General features: G+C 37.1%; 1 protein-coding gene and 1 long non-coding RNA gene across 3 annotated transcripts; both read right to left on the bottom strand.

The window, feature by feature from the left end:
• Nucleotides 1-530: 530 nt before the first annotated feature.
• Nucleotides 531-15,565, bottom strand: LOC139115197 (uncharacterized). 2 transcript variants are annotated; one of them, XM_070677151.1, is made up of 6 exons: nucleotides 15,363-15,565; nucleotides 5,820-6,006; nucleotides 5,340-5,495; nucleotides 4,669-4,796; nucleotides 4,115-4,275; nucleotides 531-802 (listed from the first exon to the last, which is right to left on the bottom strand). In XM_070677151.1, the coding sequence occupies exons 1-6, from the start codon at nucleotides 15,376-15,378 to the stop codon at nucleotides 737-739; spliced, it is 714 nt and encodes a 237-aa protein (XP_070533252.1). In that variant the 5' UTR covers nucleotides 15,379-15,565; the 3' UTR covers nucleotides 531-736. The 2 variants fall into 2 exon arrangements, with proteins under 2 accessions (XP_070533252.1, XP_070533242.1); XM_070677141.1 differs by lacking the exon at nucleotides 15,363-15,565 and adding an exon at nucleotides 11,880-12,018.
• On the bottom strand, nucleotides 8,712-8,988 carry LOC139115218 (uncharacterized). Its single transcript, XR_011548078.1, has 2 exons — nucleotides 8,910-8,988; nucleotides 8,712-8,795 (listed from the first exon to the last, which is right to left on the bottom strand). It is a non-coding gene; the product is annotated as an uncharacterized lncRNA (long non-coding RNA).
• Nucleotides 15,566-16,940: the final 1,375 nt, after the last annotated feature.

Here is a 16,940-nt window from a genome sequence, read left to right as displayed (position 1 = left end):
TTGAAACTTAGTGTAGAGGTTTTTACGGGTGACGTCAGTAAGATTTGATCAAATTCTGGTGAAATTTGTATAATTTTATTTTATTGGGGGAATTGTTTCTATTTGTGATAAAAAAATCTTTTAGCTTGATTTTAGCTTGTTTTGATAACTATATGGGAGCGACCAGTGACATTGTCACTATTTTTACTATTTATGTTCCAGATAACGGGTACGTTTTTTCCTCACCCAAACTGAAGTGTGTTGATATACAAAGTATTCGACTTCAGAACACGACAAAATGAGGAATTGGATATCATGGATAGATAAATCCTAGTGTTACAGGAAGAACATTCCGTTATCGACAATCCCCTTGGACATCACAAACAAACATGCATGTTGACAAGTTGAATGTTGGCATTTTGACGCGCGCGACTTTGGGTGTAAAGTGTATTGTTCAAGGACATAGCGTCATGCTCGGGTCTCAAAACTGGCCATACTCTTCAAGTAAAACAGGGGTAAGCATTTCTATAAATTACACGGTGAAAAATAGATTGCATGAATAGGACTATCGTTTTAATAAACCTTTAGCAGTATTATTTATACAAACCATTATTATTAATTTTTTATCAAAATCGAATGAATGCATAGGTTGTGCAGACGAATTCTGTGCAAATTAATTCTTTATAAATGGATTTGCCAAAAAAAATCCCGAAGGTGGCCCATCTCTTAGAATCTCCTCGTGAAGAACACTGTATTGTCAATCAGTTTTGGGTATCCGAACCTTCTGATAGAGCCAGTACTTGTCACTTTCTCTCGAGAACATCTGAAAAATAAAAAAAACAAGTCACTGTTGATAACACAGTCTCCACTTGTTAATGGGTACGTCGATTACAAGTCCTTGGGAGTATAGAGTCCTGTTCATCAATTGGGTCTGTGATTAAAAATGAATTCCATGCTGGTGAAAACGTAAAACCAATGTGGACTGCCACCCTAATTACAAAAGGTCATTAAATAAGTCAATTAGTAATTAATCGACAGGATGTTGCCAAACATTTTTGCATTCTATTATAGCACTATTTGATTAGCACATGTACCACATTTCATAAACAATACCATCAAGTGTCAATGAATTGTATTACAACACTGTAAGATCGATATCTGTACAAAGTTTCATCAAATTTTGATGAAGTGTTTCTGGACACATCACTCTTAATTAGGAAAGTTCATTATATATGTAAATTAACTATTAATTAACATGACACTGCATAATGTCTTTATTCATTGTCAAAGCAATGTGAGCTCAACATCTGTACCACGTTTCATGAAAGTTGATGACCCATTTCTCGCCATATCAGCCTAATTACGAAATTCATTACATATGCAAATCAGCAGTAAATTGACACGATACTTATACATATCTTCGCATGCCATAATACCACTGGAAGATCAACATTCGACCATGTTTCATCAAATTTGATACAGCATTTCTAGACATATCATACTAATTATGAAAGTTCATCAAATATGCAAATTAGCAATAAATTGACATGATACTGCTTAATATCTTTGCACAGTATTAGAGTACTGAAAGCTCAACATCTGTAGTAAGTTTCATCAAATTTGCAGCAGTATTTCTGGACATAGCCCACCAGTTAGGAAAGTTTATTAAATATACAAATTAGCAATAATTTGGATGACACTGATAAATGTCTTCATTCAAATGTTAAAGCAATGTGAACTCAACATTTCTACCAAGTTTCATGAAATTTGATGAATAATTTCTTTACATATTAGCCTAATTACGAAATTTTTTGAAATATGCAAATCAGCACTTAATTGACATGACACTGCTACGTATAATTGCGTGCCATTACACCACCAAAAGATCAACATCTGTGCCACGTTTCATAAAATTTGATGCAATATTTCTAGACATATCACACTAATTACAAAAATTCATCAAATATGCAATTAGCAATAAATTGACATGATACTGTTTAATGTCTTCAAACAGTATTACAGTACTGAGAGATCAACATCTGTACCATGTTTCATCAAATGTGATGCAGTGGTTCTGAAGATAGCCCCTAATAAGGAGAGTTCATTAAATATGCAAATTAGCATTTCATTCGCATGACACTGCTCAGTATCTTTGTAGTCTTTGTGCTAAAGATCTGTACCAAGTTTCATCAAATTTGCTGAAGTATTTCCAGACATATCACCCTAATTACAAAAATTCATCAAATATGTAAATTAGCAATTAATTGATGCAATACTAACATTTCTCATTGTGTGCTATCAGAACTCTGTGTGACGAAAATTTTTACAAAGGTTCATCAAATTCATTGCAGTCGCTCTAGAAACACGGACAGCTAGCTTTTTTCATAAAGTCATTGTCAATTACATAGTTCCCGCTTTATTAATAAAATGGCCGTGACACGGCCATATTTGATCTGATCTCGAAAAAATTGTCGTGCATATGTATGACATAAGGAGTAATCCTTGTGCCAAGTTTGATTGAAATCGCTCCAGGCATTTCTGAGATATCTGCGTAAACGGACGCACGCATGCACGCACGGACATGACCAACCCTATAATTCCCCCGGACGGTGTTCGTTTGGACTAAAGTGAGAGTGTAAACATAACCTTCACAAGTACTTTATATTGTAAATAATAACCATTAGGTGGTACAATTGTCAATTTCAGAGAACGTCTACACAATTTATATCTTAGGCACATCCGTAATACGGGCATAAATTTACCGGTTTAATCTACGATTCCGAAAGCGAACCATTTTCACTAAAATCTTAAGAATTGACAGTTGATTGTTTTCAGGCACAAAATGCGCCGTTCCCAACGAAATATATATTGACCTTTAATTAAGCTTTAAAACGACGTATGTAACGTTATTATATAAGTTACGTTTTGGCCTACTGATACTTCACTTGATTTTCCTCATACCGAGAGTGAACAAACATACTACAGAGGATTTTAGCAATCAACCAATTAGACAACTAGCCTTTACAGCGGCCCTGACACGCATAGGGCTTACGAAGCAGGTTTACTTTGAACTCAAACCCCTCACCCAGACAGTTTTACAAATGCGAAAATCTGGGGGAGGAATTATCATTTGAACTTCTCTAAAAACAAGATAAATTGATGGTCTGGATTTTGTCAAATTTGGAGTTCAAACTGCTGCCAGATTGTTTAACAACAAACAGTTCAAATACAACGCGTGTCCTTCATAGTATACACAGAAACCAGTTGGTAATAACATGTTGTTGGTGCAAGGCACGGCTAGGCACAATAACCGAAATAGGGCGGAACTCAATAAGTAACGCTATAAGTTTTGTTCGCCATGTCTTGTTGTAATTATCCAAACCCTCTTATATGTAAGGCATTGCTGACGTACACCGCCGAATAGTTTGTAAACCATCAGTGGGTAAAAGAAAACAGTATATAATATGCTTGAGTATTCTTTCTTAAGTCGCAATGTCCCAAAACCTGTTCACCCTAATTTCCTGTAAACTCGTCTACAAACACCGTTGATAACAATAGGTTTGAGACAAACCATGGTGTTGAAAGGATCTGGGCTTATATGCCAGTGGTGTAAACTTTCCTAGAGTTACAACACTGCCAAGTCAGATCATTTCCAGCGTGTTTTCTGGGACCAAATAGCTAAACATTAAGCTTAAGGCAGGAAAATAGAAAATATTGCTTGTTTCTTGTCCATGCTTTACGGTGATGCGATTTTTTCCTTGTTATTTCGTAACCACTTTGCCACTTATTTTACACCAACTGCGAAATATTGTTCCGTTCTTTTTAGCAAATGGTGGCCAGAAAGAGAAGGTAGCTTATCTAACAATGAGTTTGCTTGAGTCTTCTTCATTTTCAAACATGATGTTGTGAATGTATAGTTTGTGTGTTAGCGGTTTGTGTGGAGGAACTATATATGACTGGGAGGAGGAACTATATATGACTGGGAGATTTTGAACAGTGCCAGAAACAGGAGACAAAAGACCTGCAAGAATTAATTATTACATAATTAAAACAAAGTACGAAAATTACTACAGAACTTATGTGATTTTCTTTTTATAAGATATAGAAATTATCATCGTAGAATTGTTAAAGATACCGTTTTGACACATTGAACTTGTTCCATTGCGACAAGCGACCATTTGTAAATTTCATCGGAGCCATCTATCGGAAGACGAATGTCATCGAAAATCGTTAGATACACAGCTGGCTGTCGATAGATGCTGGGGTCTTTGACGGTTTCCTTCAGGTTTAGAGACTCTAGTAAAATAAAGTTAGACAGATTATCTGTACTACTCGGTCTCTTTATCTGTTCAAATGCGACAAAAGTAACTATCCCTTTTATGAGTTTTCAATACTTCCCGCAGCAAAATGAATGACGCAACAAAAGGTACTTCGGATGTGACCATTTTGTAAACGACCACGATGTGATAAAAATGCGCGATATTTCAAATTGTGTAGCATCATCTACATATCTAGTTTCTTTCAAAGTGTACATGCGCATGTTTTATAGTCTATAATTTGGACAGCTGTGACATAACATATTCCGGAAGATTTTTAGAATGTGTTGTATAACACCTATAGGATTATCAAACATGTGAAATATCCTAACCGATTCTGAGGTTTTCTTAAGAAGATAAAAACGCAACGTACTTTCCAAGATCTCACGAAAAAAGAGGTGGCCACCTTCAGTCATCCAAGTTAGAGCCTTTAGTGCAAATCGTTTTGCTTCTTCATCTTCCATATACTGCATAAGACCGTTGGAGAACATCAAGTCATAGCTGGAATCAAATTGCAGAGAGAAAAAAAAACGATTCCATGACACAGCGCATTGTCAGGGAACAAAGCATGCACGAAGAAGGGGAGCCTCTAGTCTCGGTTACCTTACGCATCCGGCCGCCGGATGAGAGCACCGCAGAGTAGTCTGGGTAACCGAGACTGAGGAAGCTTGGATACATATTTTCTGGGCTTCAAAATCATGCAATTTTTATCTGGTCTACATGTCGAAAGCGATGTCAAAAGCTCTAGAAAAATGCATAGTTTTACCGTCTTTTCATCTAAACGATCGAAACCTTAATTTTAGCCACAAGAACACAATAAGAATGGCAGCCATTTTGAATTTGAAATTCTGATAAATTTTAGGTGATATGCTTCTCAAGCCCTACAATGACCCCTGATTACTTATTCTTGTTCATGATTAAAAGAAAATCAAATAAAATGTATACATTCGTATTTTCGAGATGCAGATTATTTGAAAGCAAGAGTGAGAAATGTGCCGTCAGTTTTGGCATTATATCTCAACGTATAAGTTTACATTTTCTCACCTATCAGCAGGAAATTCAACTTCTAAGATATCGGCTGTTAGAAAGTCAATATTTCCCATTGAACCATGGGATTCTTTGTTCATCTGTGTGCATACTTCCATCAAGTCCAAGGCAGTCACGTGTTTCGCTTTCTTGGCAAGTTCCACCGTGTAACGTCTATGAAAAGATTGAAATAAAGCAACAGAATGTAAATAACAAAATACGATATCGAGACGAAAAAAATACAGTAACGAGATAAGAGAATAATAATCGTAAAATAAAAATAAACATGTACTCACTAATAGATAGATACATATGCATAGACATACCCGTATACCGCATACACACATACATACATACATACATACATACATACATACACACACACACATACATACATACATACATACATACATACATACATACATACATACATACATACATACATACATATGCGGGCGCGTACACACTCTGGATACGGTTCATTATCATTTTTCTTACCCAATGCCTGCACCAATGTCAAGTACATTTTTGCCGTTCAATGAGGGAAGGGCGCCGAGGAATTCTGCCATTTCTAGTTTACTTAACTCCTCCGCTTTCGGCAAGTTGAACACCTTTCTGATGCCATCACAAGTTTCGACGCGTGCTTCCCAGTATTCCGTGCGTTTTGCCGACTGAGTGGCCGACTCTGACGATTGTAAAACAATATCACAGTTAGCGTTCTTTTGACGAACATAGCTGTTCGGTTGATAAGTATATTATATGACATTAGTTTCACGCACAAACCTAGAGTGGTCGAAAGTTTCTAATTTTCAGGCTAATGTCACTACAACCATCACAAATAATACCGCTGTGATCGCTATGGCATTAAATACTATTCTCATACTTTTTGTAACGGAACGATTTCGTGTGACTAGCGAAGCGCGTCCTGAGGGTGTTATTAGTGAGACCCGATGTAAACATTCTCCTATTGACTCCTGTCGAGACTTCGGCCTGCTTTGAAAGTCACCTTTTCCTCATTGACTCCTGCTTATAAATGACATTCCTGGCTTGAACTGTCAAAGTTTATTTCATCTCTCATGAGCAAGAACCAGAACTTTGACGTATCATGGTCAATTATTGCCGGAGCAAAAGCTATACATTATCAATGCTGATAAATCCACGGTGTTATAAACAAACGCTCTGAGTTGGTTTCGATGTGTCGCCACAAAAACAAATATCATTTATTGAATTTCAACACCACCTAAGACTAAAGTATAACGCTACATCCCAACCATACAAACTAGAATGAAGACGTGTTATATATATATATATATATATATATATATATATATATATATATATATATATTATATATATATATATATATATATATATAGTCAAAAGTAGTTAAACAGTTTAAATTCACTCAGATGAAAATAAATGCAATGGATGTAAAGTAACGTCATGCAAGTGCAAGCAATATATCATTATGGGTTCTCTATGATTGTGTCATATGAATGATGAAGATATGACATCAGCAGGATTAGTTTATAACAATTAATATACAGCAAAGAAATAACATCATCAACATCTCCTAGGTGTTCATTCATCAGTTATTTACCAAGGCGACTGTTTCGGGGATTTGAAAACAATACAGTCAACTGCCTTGGCTCCCCAAGCAGTACTGATCAGGTACCACCACACCTTAAGTTATTCTGAGTTATGTTATATATGATGTCTTTCGGTGTTACATTGAATTTTTCAAAAAGTTGAGGATGTCTTGACATAGCTTTATGAAACTGTCTGATAATTTTAGGTTGTTGTCCTCCTTGAGACAACATCCTGTTGTACAGGCTGGCAACTCTTGGAAGAAAATCTTCTATTAGAAGTGTTGCGCGAGCAATGCGAAGATATTCTGACAATACAGTGCCATAAAAATATACGAAGGGATGTTACTTTCGCGATCTGGCATTCGCACTATAGAAAACTTGAAATCATCGCGCTTGTCAAAGAGTTTATAGACGAATATTCCATCTACTATAGATATGTCCAATTCGAGAAATGTGGCATGTTGTCCATATATATATATATATATATATTATATATATATATTATATATATATATATATATATATGTATATATATTATATATGCGTGTATGTATGTATGTATGTATGTATGTATGTATGTATGTGTGTGTATGTATGTGTGTATGTATGTATGTATGTATGTATGTATGTATGTATGTACAAGGTTTACATCGGCCTCACTGATAACAAATTCAAGACCAGCTTCGCTAATCACATTCAATCGTTCCGTAACGAAAGGTATCGGCACTGCACGGAGCTCTCCAATTTCGTCTGGTCAGACAATGTGGTCCATTCAAGAAATATTTACACCAGAAAAACAAGAATGACAAAAGTAAATAAGGTCTGAAACTTTAGGTACTGCAGGTAAACTTTAGGAACACGCATAGCAGAGGAATGTTTCAACACAGTCCCTCTTTAGTTTGAGCAGGTCTGCCAATATGTAACAGTTCATGAACAATGACAGGAAATGACTCATTGTGTAGGCTCTTTCAAGTAACTGCCACCACTCTCACACATAGAAGGTACACTGCATACAAATGAGGTCATGCCTCATAGAACCTCTCCCTCGGATGTGTACGCTGTTTCAGTTAATACCACCACTCCCAAACATCTGCAGGATTTCCCCTTTTTCTTACCTCAATTGCATATTTTTGACATTGACATGTTCATTTGAACAAATTCACATCTCAACCCCTGGGTCTACCTCTACACCAAATACTAAGATGGTAGGGATGGACATACATCCGCACATACTAACATACATACATACTAACATACATAGGCCTACATACATACATACATAAATACATACAGACAGAGAGACTACCGACTCACCATGTAAGCTCTTTTTGGTATTTATACATACACCAAATATGAGCTAAAAACCAGGTCTTTGACATCTCGTGGTCAATTATTAACAAAACATCGAGTTACTCTAACATAAGCAAGCGATGTAATCTTTGTATATCAGAAAAGCTACACGTTATCAATGCTGAAAAATCTACGCTGTTCAACATATGCTTTGAGTTGGTTTCAAAATGTCGCCACCAAAACAAATATTAGTTATCAAATTTTAAGACCATCTACGAATACAATGGTACGTCCCGATCATATATGAGAGTGTTGAGCGAAGAATCCTTTCATTTCTTCTGTCTTAAGATTGGTTGATGCATGAAACTTAAGTAACAGACCTATTTTGTACTTGAAGTATATATATATATATATATATATATATATATATATATATATATATATATATATATATATATATATATATATTATATATATATATATAGAACAAAGCAGGTCAAGACGCACCAACTCAGGACACCAAGCTCTTCATTTATAAAATTTATTACACCGACGTTTCGTGGGAGTAATCCCACTTTATCAAGGTTAAAACAATCTGAAATAAAATAACAACGACAAACTTAAAGTAAAATACACATGCTAAAAAAGATTGAATCATACAGAGACTGGAAAACGTGTAAAAGTTAAAAAAAAATTGGCGCCAACTTACAAAAAAGCCGAGCAGAAAACTGCTCCGCTTTCCTTCAAACCCAGGAGTGGAATGGTCAAAGTGTGGGTATTGTTTCAAAACAACGTCAAGGCTTATTTATACTTGAAAGACATTTGCATATTAAGTGTAGGAAAGGTGGCAGTGCAAACCACACAGAAATGACGTACTAAAAATATCCGACTCTAAAAATACAGCTCAAACAGGTGAAATTATGAACCGTGGACAATAGCGTACATCCAAGGACACTTATGTAACAACTGAAATTCTACAATACATCAAACTAGAACAGTTACAAAGAAAACTAAAAAAGAATACTGCTGACATATATATATATATATACACAGATGTCCTCGTAGGATATTATAGTGCTCGATGCAGAAAGCAGAGCGTTATAAATAATAACACAAATTACTTAAAGTACTAAGTAATAATAGATGTTGCTTAAGTTCATGCATCCTGCAATCTTCAGACAAGAGTGAAAGGGTTTTAGCTCTTTTCTGATTTATATGGTTTGGACGTGCCATTCTGTTTCTAGGTGGTGTTAAGATTTGATAAATAATATTTGTTTCGGTGGCGACATAACCACATGTGTATGTGTGTGTTTGTATGTATGTATATACAGACAGACATATGTGTTTGCGTTTACGCAAAAAATGCGTATGTGACGCATTGAAATTTACTCTTTACGCATTTTTTACTGTTATGCGTTTTCTATCAGTGTTGTCCTTAGAAGCCGGGTGCCGGGTAAATAACCCGGCTGTTTTGCATTTTTTCCCGGCTACTTTTAACGTAATTAGATTCGGGATTGCACTGCCAGCTGTTAGACGGCACACGTACGATTAGCAGTTTCGCGACCCCTTTCCCCGCATGGAACTGCACAAACACAAAACAGTTTCTAAATACCCATTTGTGGCTTTTTGAGCCCGATCTTTTATTTGTTAAATAGTGTGATTGGCTGATGGACGCGCCTATGGTGTTGCCTTTGTTACGAGCAGTGTAATTGGTTTGACTAGTATGAAGGTCATCTTTACGATGGCGTCAAAAAGAAATGTGGCGTCGGCCACTGGTACCTTGCCGATGGCATATTTTTTTCCCGAAGAAAGCCCAACAATACATTTAGTTTATGCATGAAAAACTTCAATTTTGCTGAATTTGTGAGAGAAAGGCGCCGAAAAGATGTGATTTTGATCGACGGTTCGAAGTTCATGAGACTGGCAAGCTAGTTTTCCGCCGCCGCGCTGGCTGCCAACGTTACTACGAGTATGATCTCAACAAATCAAGTTATTCTCAGAGCAATACCGACGCATTTTCTAGATTAATTTTTAAAAAATGAGCTAGAACTGATTTTTTTAGAACTAACTGTTTATTTGAATGGGTATTTTATTTTCATTGATTATTTTTACGTACTAGAATCCACTGTCACAGGCATGTGTGTTGCCGACCGTTGCCGACCGGCGCGTTATCGTCACGGCTCACGGCTTCACCGTGGCGCTGATCCCCCGTTGTTTAAGACAACAGGACAATACGTCGTGGATTCCGGCATGGGTTCAATTTCACTGCGCTTCTCCATGTTCTCCATGTTGGGTTGCCCGATAGTGTATTTCGATGGACCCTCTGAATCATTTTTTTCACGGACTCGTGGAGCAAATTTGAAAGAAAATAGAGTTGTTTCCTTCCAACGCCATAGTGCATATCTGCTTTGATCAAATTTGGGGACAGCGAGACGCGATGATATTGCACGGTTGGCATTTATTAGTAATTTGTTGAAATATTTCTGTCAATCACTCACTTTGTGTCATAAGTTTCAGAAACTATGTGGTAATGAAGAATGGGAAATGAGCAATGAAATGAGCAGACTGCAGGTGATTTAAGATTAAATGTTAAATCTTCACTGCAAATAAAACCATGTGTGTCATAAATAATGCAAACAAAACAATATCATATTTGTTTGTTTTGTTGTATGTGAACCACGTCTAAGACACCCAACAAAAGTACTGTTTCAGCCTCAGCTTAATGTCACCTCAGATACCACCAGAGAACACCATCTCCACTCCAAAATTTCATTTTTCGCCTCGCGCTCTCACCCCTCTCGTTCGCTACGCTCACTGGCCGCTCGAGCGCTCGGTCGCTTCGCTCCCTCCCAGTGCACCCGTCTACTTTCTTAAATTACCCGGCTACTTTTAATATAAGGATAACACTGGTTTTCTATACGCAAAAGATAACAGTAAACTAATTCGAAAGCACTCACCACGACTGAGCAGACAGTCCTGGGCGACAACCTGACGAGATGAGTGCACGCTTGACATTAAATTTGTTGCAACATTTCTGTTAATCACCCATTTTGTGTAAACAGTTTCGGCTTCTCTGGGCGTGGTCTGAAAAATCGGCATCGTAGTTCAAAGGCACGTTATCATGTCAGCTGTGCGTATGAACTACGTTGCTAATTTTCAGGCGAGCGATAGTGTCTGAAACTTATGACACTAAGTGAGTGATTGACAGAAATGTTGCAACCAATGCCAACCGTGCACTCTTATCGCGTCTCGCTGTCGCCAAATTTGACCAAAGTAAATATGCAGCATGGCGTCGAAGCAAACAACTCCATTTTCTTTCAACTTTGCTACACGAGTCCGTGAAAAACATAAATGATTCAGAATCAGAGGGTCAATCGAAAGACACTGCCGGCCAACCAGCATGCAGAACACAGAGAAGCGTAGTTAAATTTAATCCATGTCGGAATCCACGACGTATTGTCCTGTCCCCCCCCCCCCACGATACAACAACGGGGTGTCAGCGTGAAGCCGTGACCTGTGATGATGATACACAGGTTACCAAAAAATCCCGTCCACAACCACAGGCAGGCTACCAAGAGCAGTGGGAGACTGAATATCCATGGTTACGTTTTGATGAAGTCAACAACAAAACATTGCTGTACTGCCAATTACCAAAAGCGTACAGCATATTGCAACCCACCTCCGAGCTCAGACATTATCTCCGTCCTGTGAGGGCTAATGTGCACCACTGAATAAGCTGTTATCCAATTGGGTAGCTGAATCTTACCAATATAATTAAAACATTACAAATAGACTCCCTAAGTCGCTGTGAATAGTGACAATGGACCAATCAGAGAAAGAGCATATTTAATGCAGCACATCAGCAGTCCTGTGGCGGAGCAGGTCGAAAAATTTGCATAGTTCATCGCGCATGCGAAGTAGACATTACCCATATAATCCAAAAGACTTTTTTTAGCTTAACTTGTAAAAGAATCTTGTTCTACCATATTAACCTTTAAGGAAGCTTAGGAAAAACCCAGTTTGACCTTCTGAGCCGAATGGACAAACAAAATCGCTGTTGTCGCTGAATAGAAAGCTTTCCCATGAAAGGGATTAATTTATTTTCCCTAAACCAAATATCCCCTACTAGATAATTTTCATATCAATCAAAGTAACTTTTCATGGGATATTAGAAAAACTGAAATCTTCAACCCCTAAAATGGTTACCATGGAAACATGGGGCAGTGAAATCGATATCATATTTGGTCTTTTCGACCCAAAATACCCTATTTGTGAAATTTTCACGGAAATTGAACCTATTATTATTCGCGTTATTATTTCTATATAATACTTATATTAATTATTATTACAAGTTTAGGGGCTATAAGTATTATATAGAAATCTAATAACAGTTCATTGAAGCTGTGTGGGAATTCTGAAAAAGAGCTGTTGTTTATTTTAATTTTGTCAATAGGGGTGACTTCCAATTGTTGTACGTGCAGCGCAGAATTATGCATCATACTGTACGGAGAGGGGGGATATCATTAAGCCAAGGGGTAATTAAATGCTTGTCGGAAAAGTGACACTAAGCAGTTTAAGCGATACCAGCAGGCCTAGACATTTAACTTTTGTGCAAACTTTATGGATACACGTTCAATCGGTTCAATTTAATTTTGTTTTTAGTTTTCTTCCATCAAAAGTCACGACTATGAAAAAGATTTCCAATATATATTAACAATCTCTCTCTCTCTCTCTCTCTCTCTCTCTCTCTCTCTCTCTCTCTTTGGTATAATATTTCTGTTGATTACTGGATTTTTACACTGGATATTTGGTCTTTCTAACCCAAAATATTCCTTTGATATAACACATTCTGTTGATTACTGGATTTTAGGTGGAATCTTTGAAAAACTGGTAATTTTTACTCCTGAATGGTTGCCATGGAAACATCTCACATTAAAAATGAGTGTGATTTTTGTGTTCTCTGACCCGAACTCCCCCACTAGATAATTTTTATATTAATTAAAGTAATTTTACATGGGATATTAGAAAAACTGAAATTTTCAACCCCTAAAATGGTTACCATGGAAGCATGAGGCAGTGAAATCGATATGATATTTGGTCTTCTCGACCCAAAATACCCTTATGGTGAAATTTTCATGGAAATTGAACCTATTATTAATTGCGTTATTATTTCTATATCATACTTATATTAATTATTATTATTATTATCGTTTGGTGGTTTCAAAAGCCTATACATAAAACGAAAAAGATAAAATAGTGGCAGGAAAGGAAACACTAGTTGAAAGCCATATTAGAGGATTAAATGTTGCTAAACACATATTTTCCACTGCCGTAAATCTTAATATTTTATAAGCTCGGCCTACAGACACATTATGAAGTTCACAAGGTTAATTTTCAATTTTGATGAGAGGGTCAAAATTATCTCCATGGCAATTTAGCAAATATTTACAACGAAAACATCACGAGATTTCTAAAAGTTAACAGTATTTGCGAATAGAGGTCCTTTCACAATTCGAGTAGTTATTACCTGTATTGTGAACACTTGTCAAGGAAGTGTTCGAGGATTAAAGGAAACTCCTGCATTGCTTTCATTTCATTCTCTCCATTGTACAACATACCTTGTGACACTACAAATAGATACCAACTATACAATGCTGTTCATAGAATTTTGCGATAAAAAAGTTGACACGACAAGAATACTCTCCATGAGTTGAGAAGATTACCGTAGCGTGTTTAAAGTAGTTGTGGCACGAAAATAGTTTGCAGCAATCTGTACTATCTGACTCGCTATGTATATAACAAAATCATTTAAATGTCTAAGCACGGAGAAACCTACGCTATATAAACGCTAAAACTTCTCTCTTGTGAAGAAACGACAAATTCATCTAAGCTCCAAGCATTCTTCAATATGCTAAAGGCTACACCATTCTGTTTCAAGGTGATGTTAACATTTGATAAATAATATTTGTTTCGGTGGCGCTGTATGTGTGTGTGTGTATGTATGTATGTATGTATGTATGTATGTACCAGTATATACAGACAGACATATACATGTGTTCGCGTTTACGCAAAAAATGCGTATGTGACGCATTGAAATTTACTCTTTACGCATTTTTTACTGTTATGCGTTTTCTATACGCAAAAGATAACAGTAAACTAATTCGAAAGCACTCCCCACGACTGAGCAGACAGTCTTAGGCGACAACCAGACGGAATGAGCGCACGATTGACATTAAATTTGTTGCAACATTTTTGCCAATCACCCATTTTGTGTAAAAAGTTTCGGCTTCTCTGGGCGTGGTCTGAAAAATCGGCATCGTAGTTTAAAGGCACGTTATCATTTCAGCTGTGCGTTAGCTGTGGAAACGCAGCTATCTGTTGGCGCGGCCGGGTCATCAAAAGGTCAACCCCGCCACGGATAGGTTTGACCTTGATGACTGGCGTACACTTTCACTACCCCGCCAACAGATAGCTGCGTTTCCACAGATGACTGTGCGTATGAAGTACGTTGCTTATTTTCAGGCGAGCGATAGTTTCTGAAACTTATGACACTAGCCTAAGTGAGTGATTGACAGAAATGTTGCAACAAATTAAATGCCAACCGTGCACTCTTATCGCGTCTCGCTGTCGCCAAATATGACCTAAATACACATGCAGCATGGCGTCGAAGCAAACAACTTCATTTTCTTTCAACTTTGCTACACGAGTCCGTGAAAAACATGAATGATTTAGAGGGTCAATCGAAAGACACAACCGGGCAATCAAAGATGCAGAACACAGAGAAGTGTAGTGAAATTGAATCCATGTCGGAATCCACGACGTATTGTCGTGTTCTCGCCGATACAACAACAGGGGTCAGCGTGAAGCTTAGCCCTGCGTACGATGCTGTGTGTTCCGCTACAGCTAATCGCCCCGCCGTGAGCGGCGGGATTAGCTGTAGCGGAACACACAGCATCGTACGCAGGGCTAGGTGAAGCTGTAACATGTGATGATGATCCACCGGTTACCAAAAAATCTCATCAACAACTACAGGCAGGCTACCAAGAGAAGTGGGAGACTGAATATCAATGGTTACGTTTTGATGTAGTCAACAACAAGACACTGCTGTACTGCCAATGCTTATGTGAAAAAATTGGAAAGCGGAATGCATATTGCAACCCACCTCCGAGCTCAGACATTATCTCCGTCCTGAGGGGTCAAATGTGCACCACTGAATAAGCTGTTATCCAACTGGGTAGCTAAATCTTACCAATATAATTAAAACAATACAAATAGACTCCATAAGTCGCTGTGAATAGTGACAATGGACCAATCAGAGAAAGCTCAATGCTGCATCACATCAGCAGTCCTGTGGCGGAACAGGTCGAAAAATTTGCATAGTTCATCGCGCATGCGAAGTAGACATTACCTATATAATCTATAAGACTTTTTTTAGCTTAACTTGTAAATTTAAATAGAATCTTGTTTTACCATACTAACCTTTAAGGAAGCTTAGGAAAAACCCAGTTTGACCTTCTGAGCCGAATGGACAAACAAAATCGCTGTTGTCGCTGAATAGAAAGCTTTCCCATGAAAGGGATTCATTTATTTTCCCTAAACCAAATACCTCACCAGTGAACTCATTGTAACAATTTTTAGAGTACATTTGCTCATAAGTGATACTTTAAAAGCTGTAGTCAAAAATCAGAGTGGTAATTCTTCTATAGTGATTTCCTGTATTACTATTATTGTTGTTGTTATTATTATTTGGTGGTTTTAAAAGCCTACATAAAACGAAAAAGATTAATTTATATTTTATAGTGACAGGAAAGGAAACACCAGTTGAAAGCCGTATTAGAGGATTAAATGTTGCTGAACACATATTTTCCACTGCCGTAAATCTTAGTATTTTATTAAAGCTCGGCCTACAGACACATTATAAAGTTCACAAGGTTAATTTCCAATTTTGATGAGAGGGTCAAAATTATTTCCATGGCAATTTAGCAAATATTTACAACGAAAACATCACGAGATTTCTAAAAGTTAACAGTATTTGCGAAAATAGGTCCTTTTCGCAATTCGCGTAGTTATTACCTATATTGTGAACACTTGTCAAGGAAGTGTTCGAGGATTAAAGGAAACTCCTGCATGGCTTTCATTTCATTCTCTCAATTGGTACAATACCTTGTGACGCAAATAGATACCAACTTTACAATACTGTTCGTAGAATTTTGAGATGAAAAAGTTGATACGACAAGAATACTCTCCATGAGTTGAGAAGATTGCCGTATGTAGCGTGTTTTAATTAGTTGTGGCACGAAAATAGTTTGTAGCAATCTTTAATATCTGACTCGCTATGTATATAACAAAATCATTATGTCTCAGCACGGAGAAACCTACACTATATAAATGTTAAAACTCCTCTCTTGTGAATAAACGACAAATTCATCTCAGCTCCTAGCATTCTTTAATATGCTCAGGGCTATCTACTGTCTAGTCCACGATTCAGAAAAGTCTTTCACTTTGCTGCAATCTGCAATATCAGACAAGCTATGCATATTACAAAATTATTAAGATATCTCAGCTCCTAGCAACCTGCACTGACTTTAAACTGCGTCCAGGCTAGGAGATTACCAAATCTATCTCAGTCCTTAGCATCCTCCAATAAACTCAGGACTCTATCTGAAGTCAACAGAAACGAAAAGTCTACCACTTTGCAGCAATTTGCAATATCCGACATGCTATGTGTAGAAAAATTATC

This window comes from Ptychodera flava, chromosome 2 (assembly GCF_041260155.1).
Source record: "Ptychodera flava strain L36383 chromosome 2, AS_Pfla_20210202, whole genome shotgun sequence".
NCBI classification, from domain to species: Eukaryota; Metazoa; Hemichordata; class Enteropneusta; family Ptychoderidae; genus Ptychodera; species Ptychodera flava.
The sequence above is the reverse complement of the archived record's forward strand: the minus strand, read 5'-3'. Positions and strand labels throughout refer to the sequence as shown.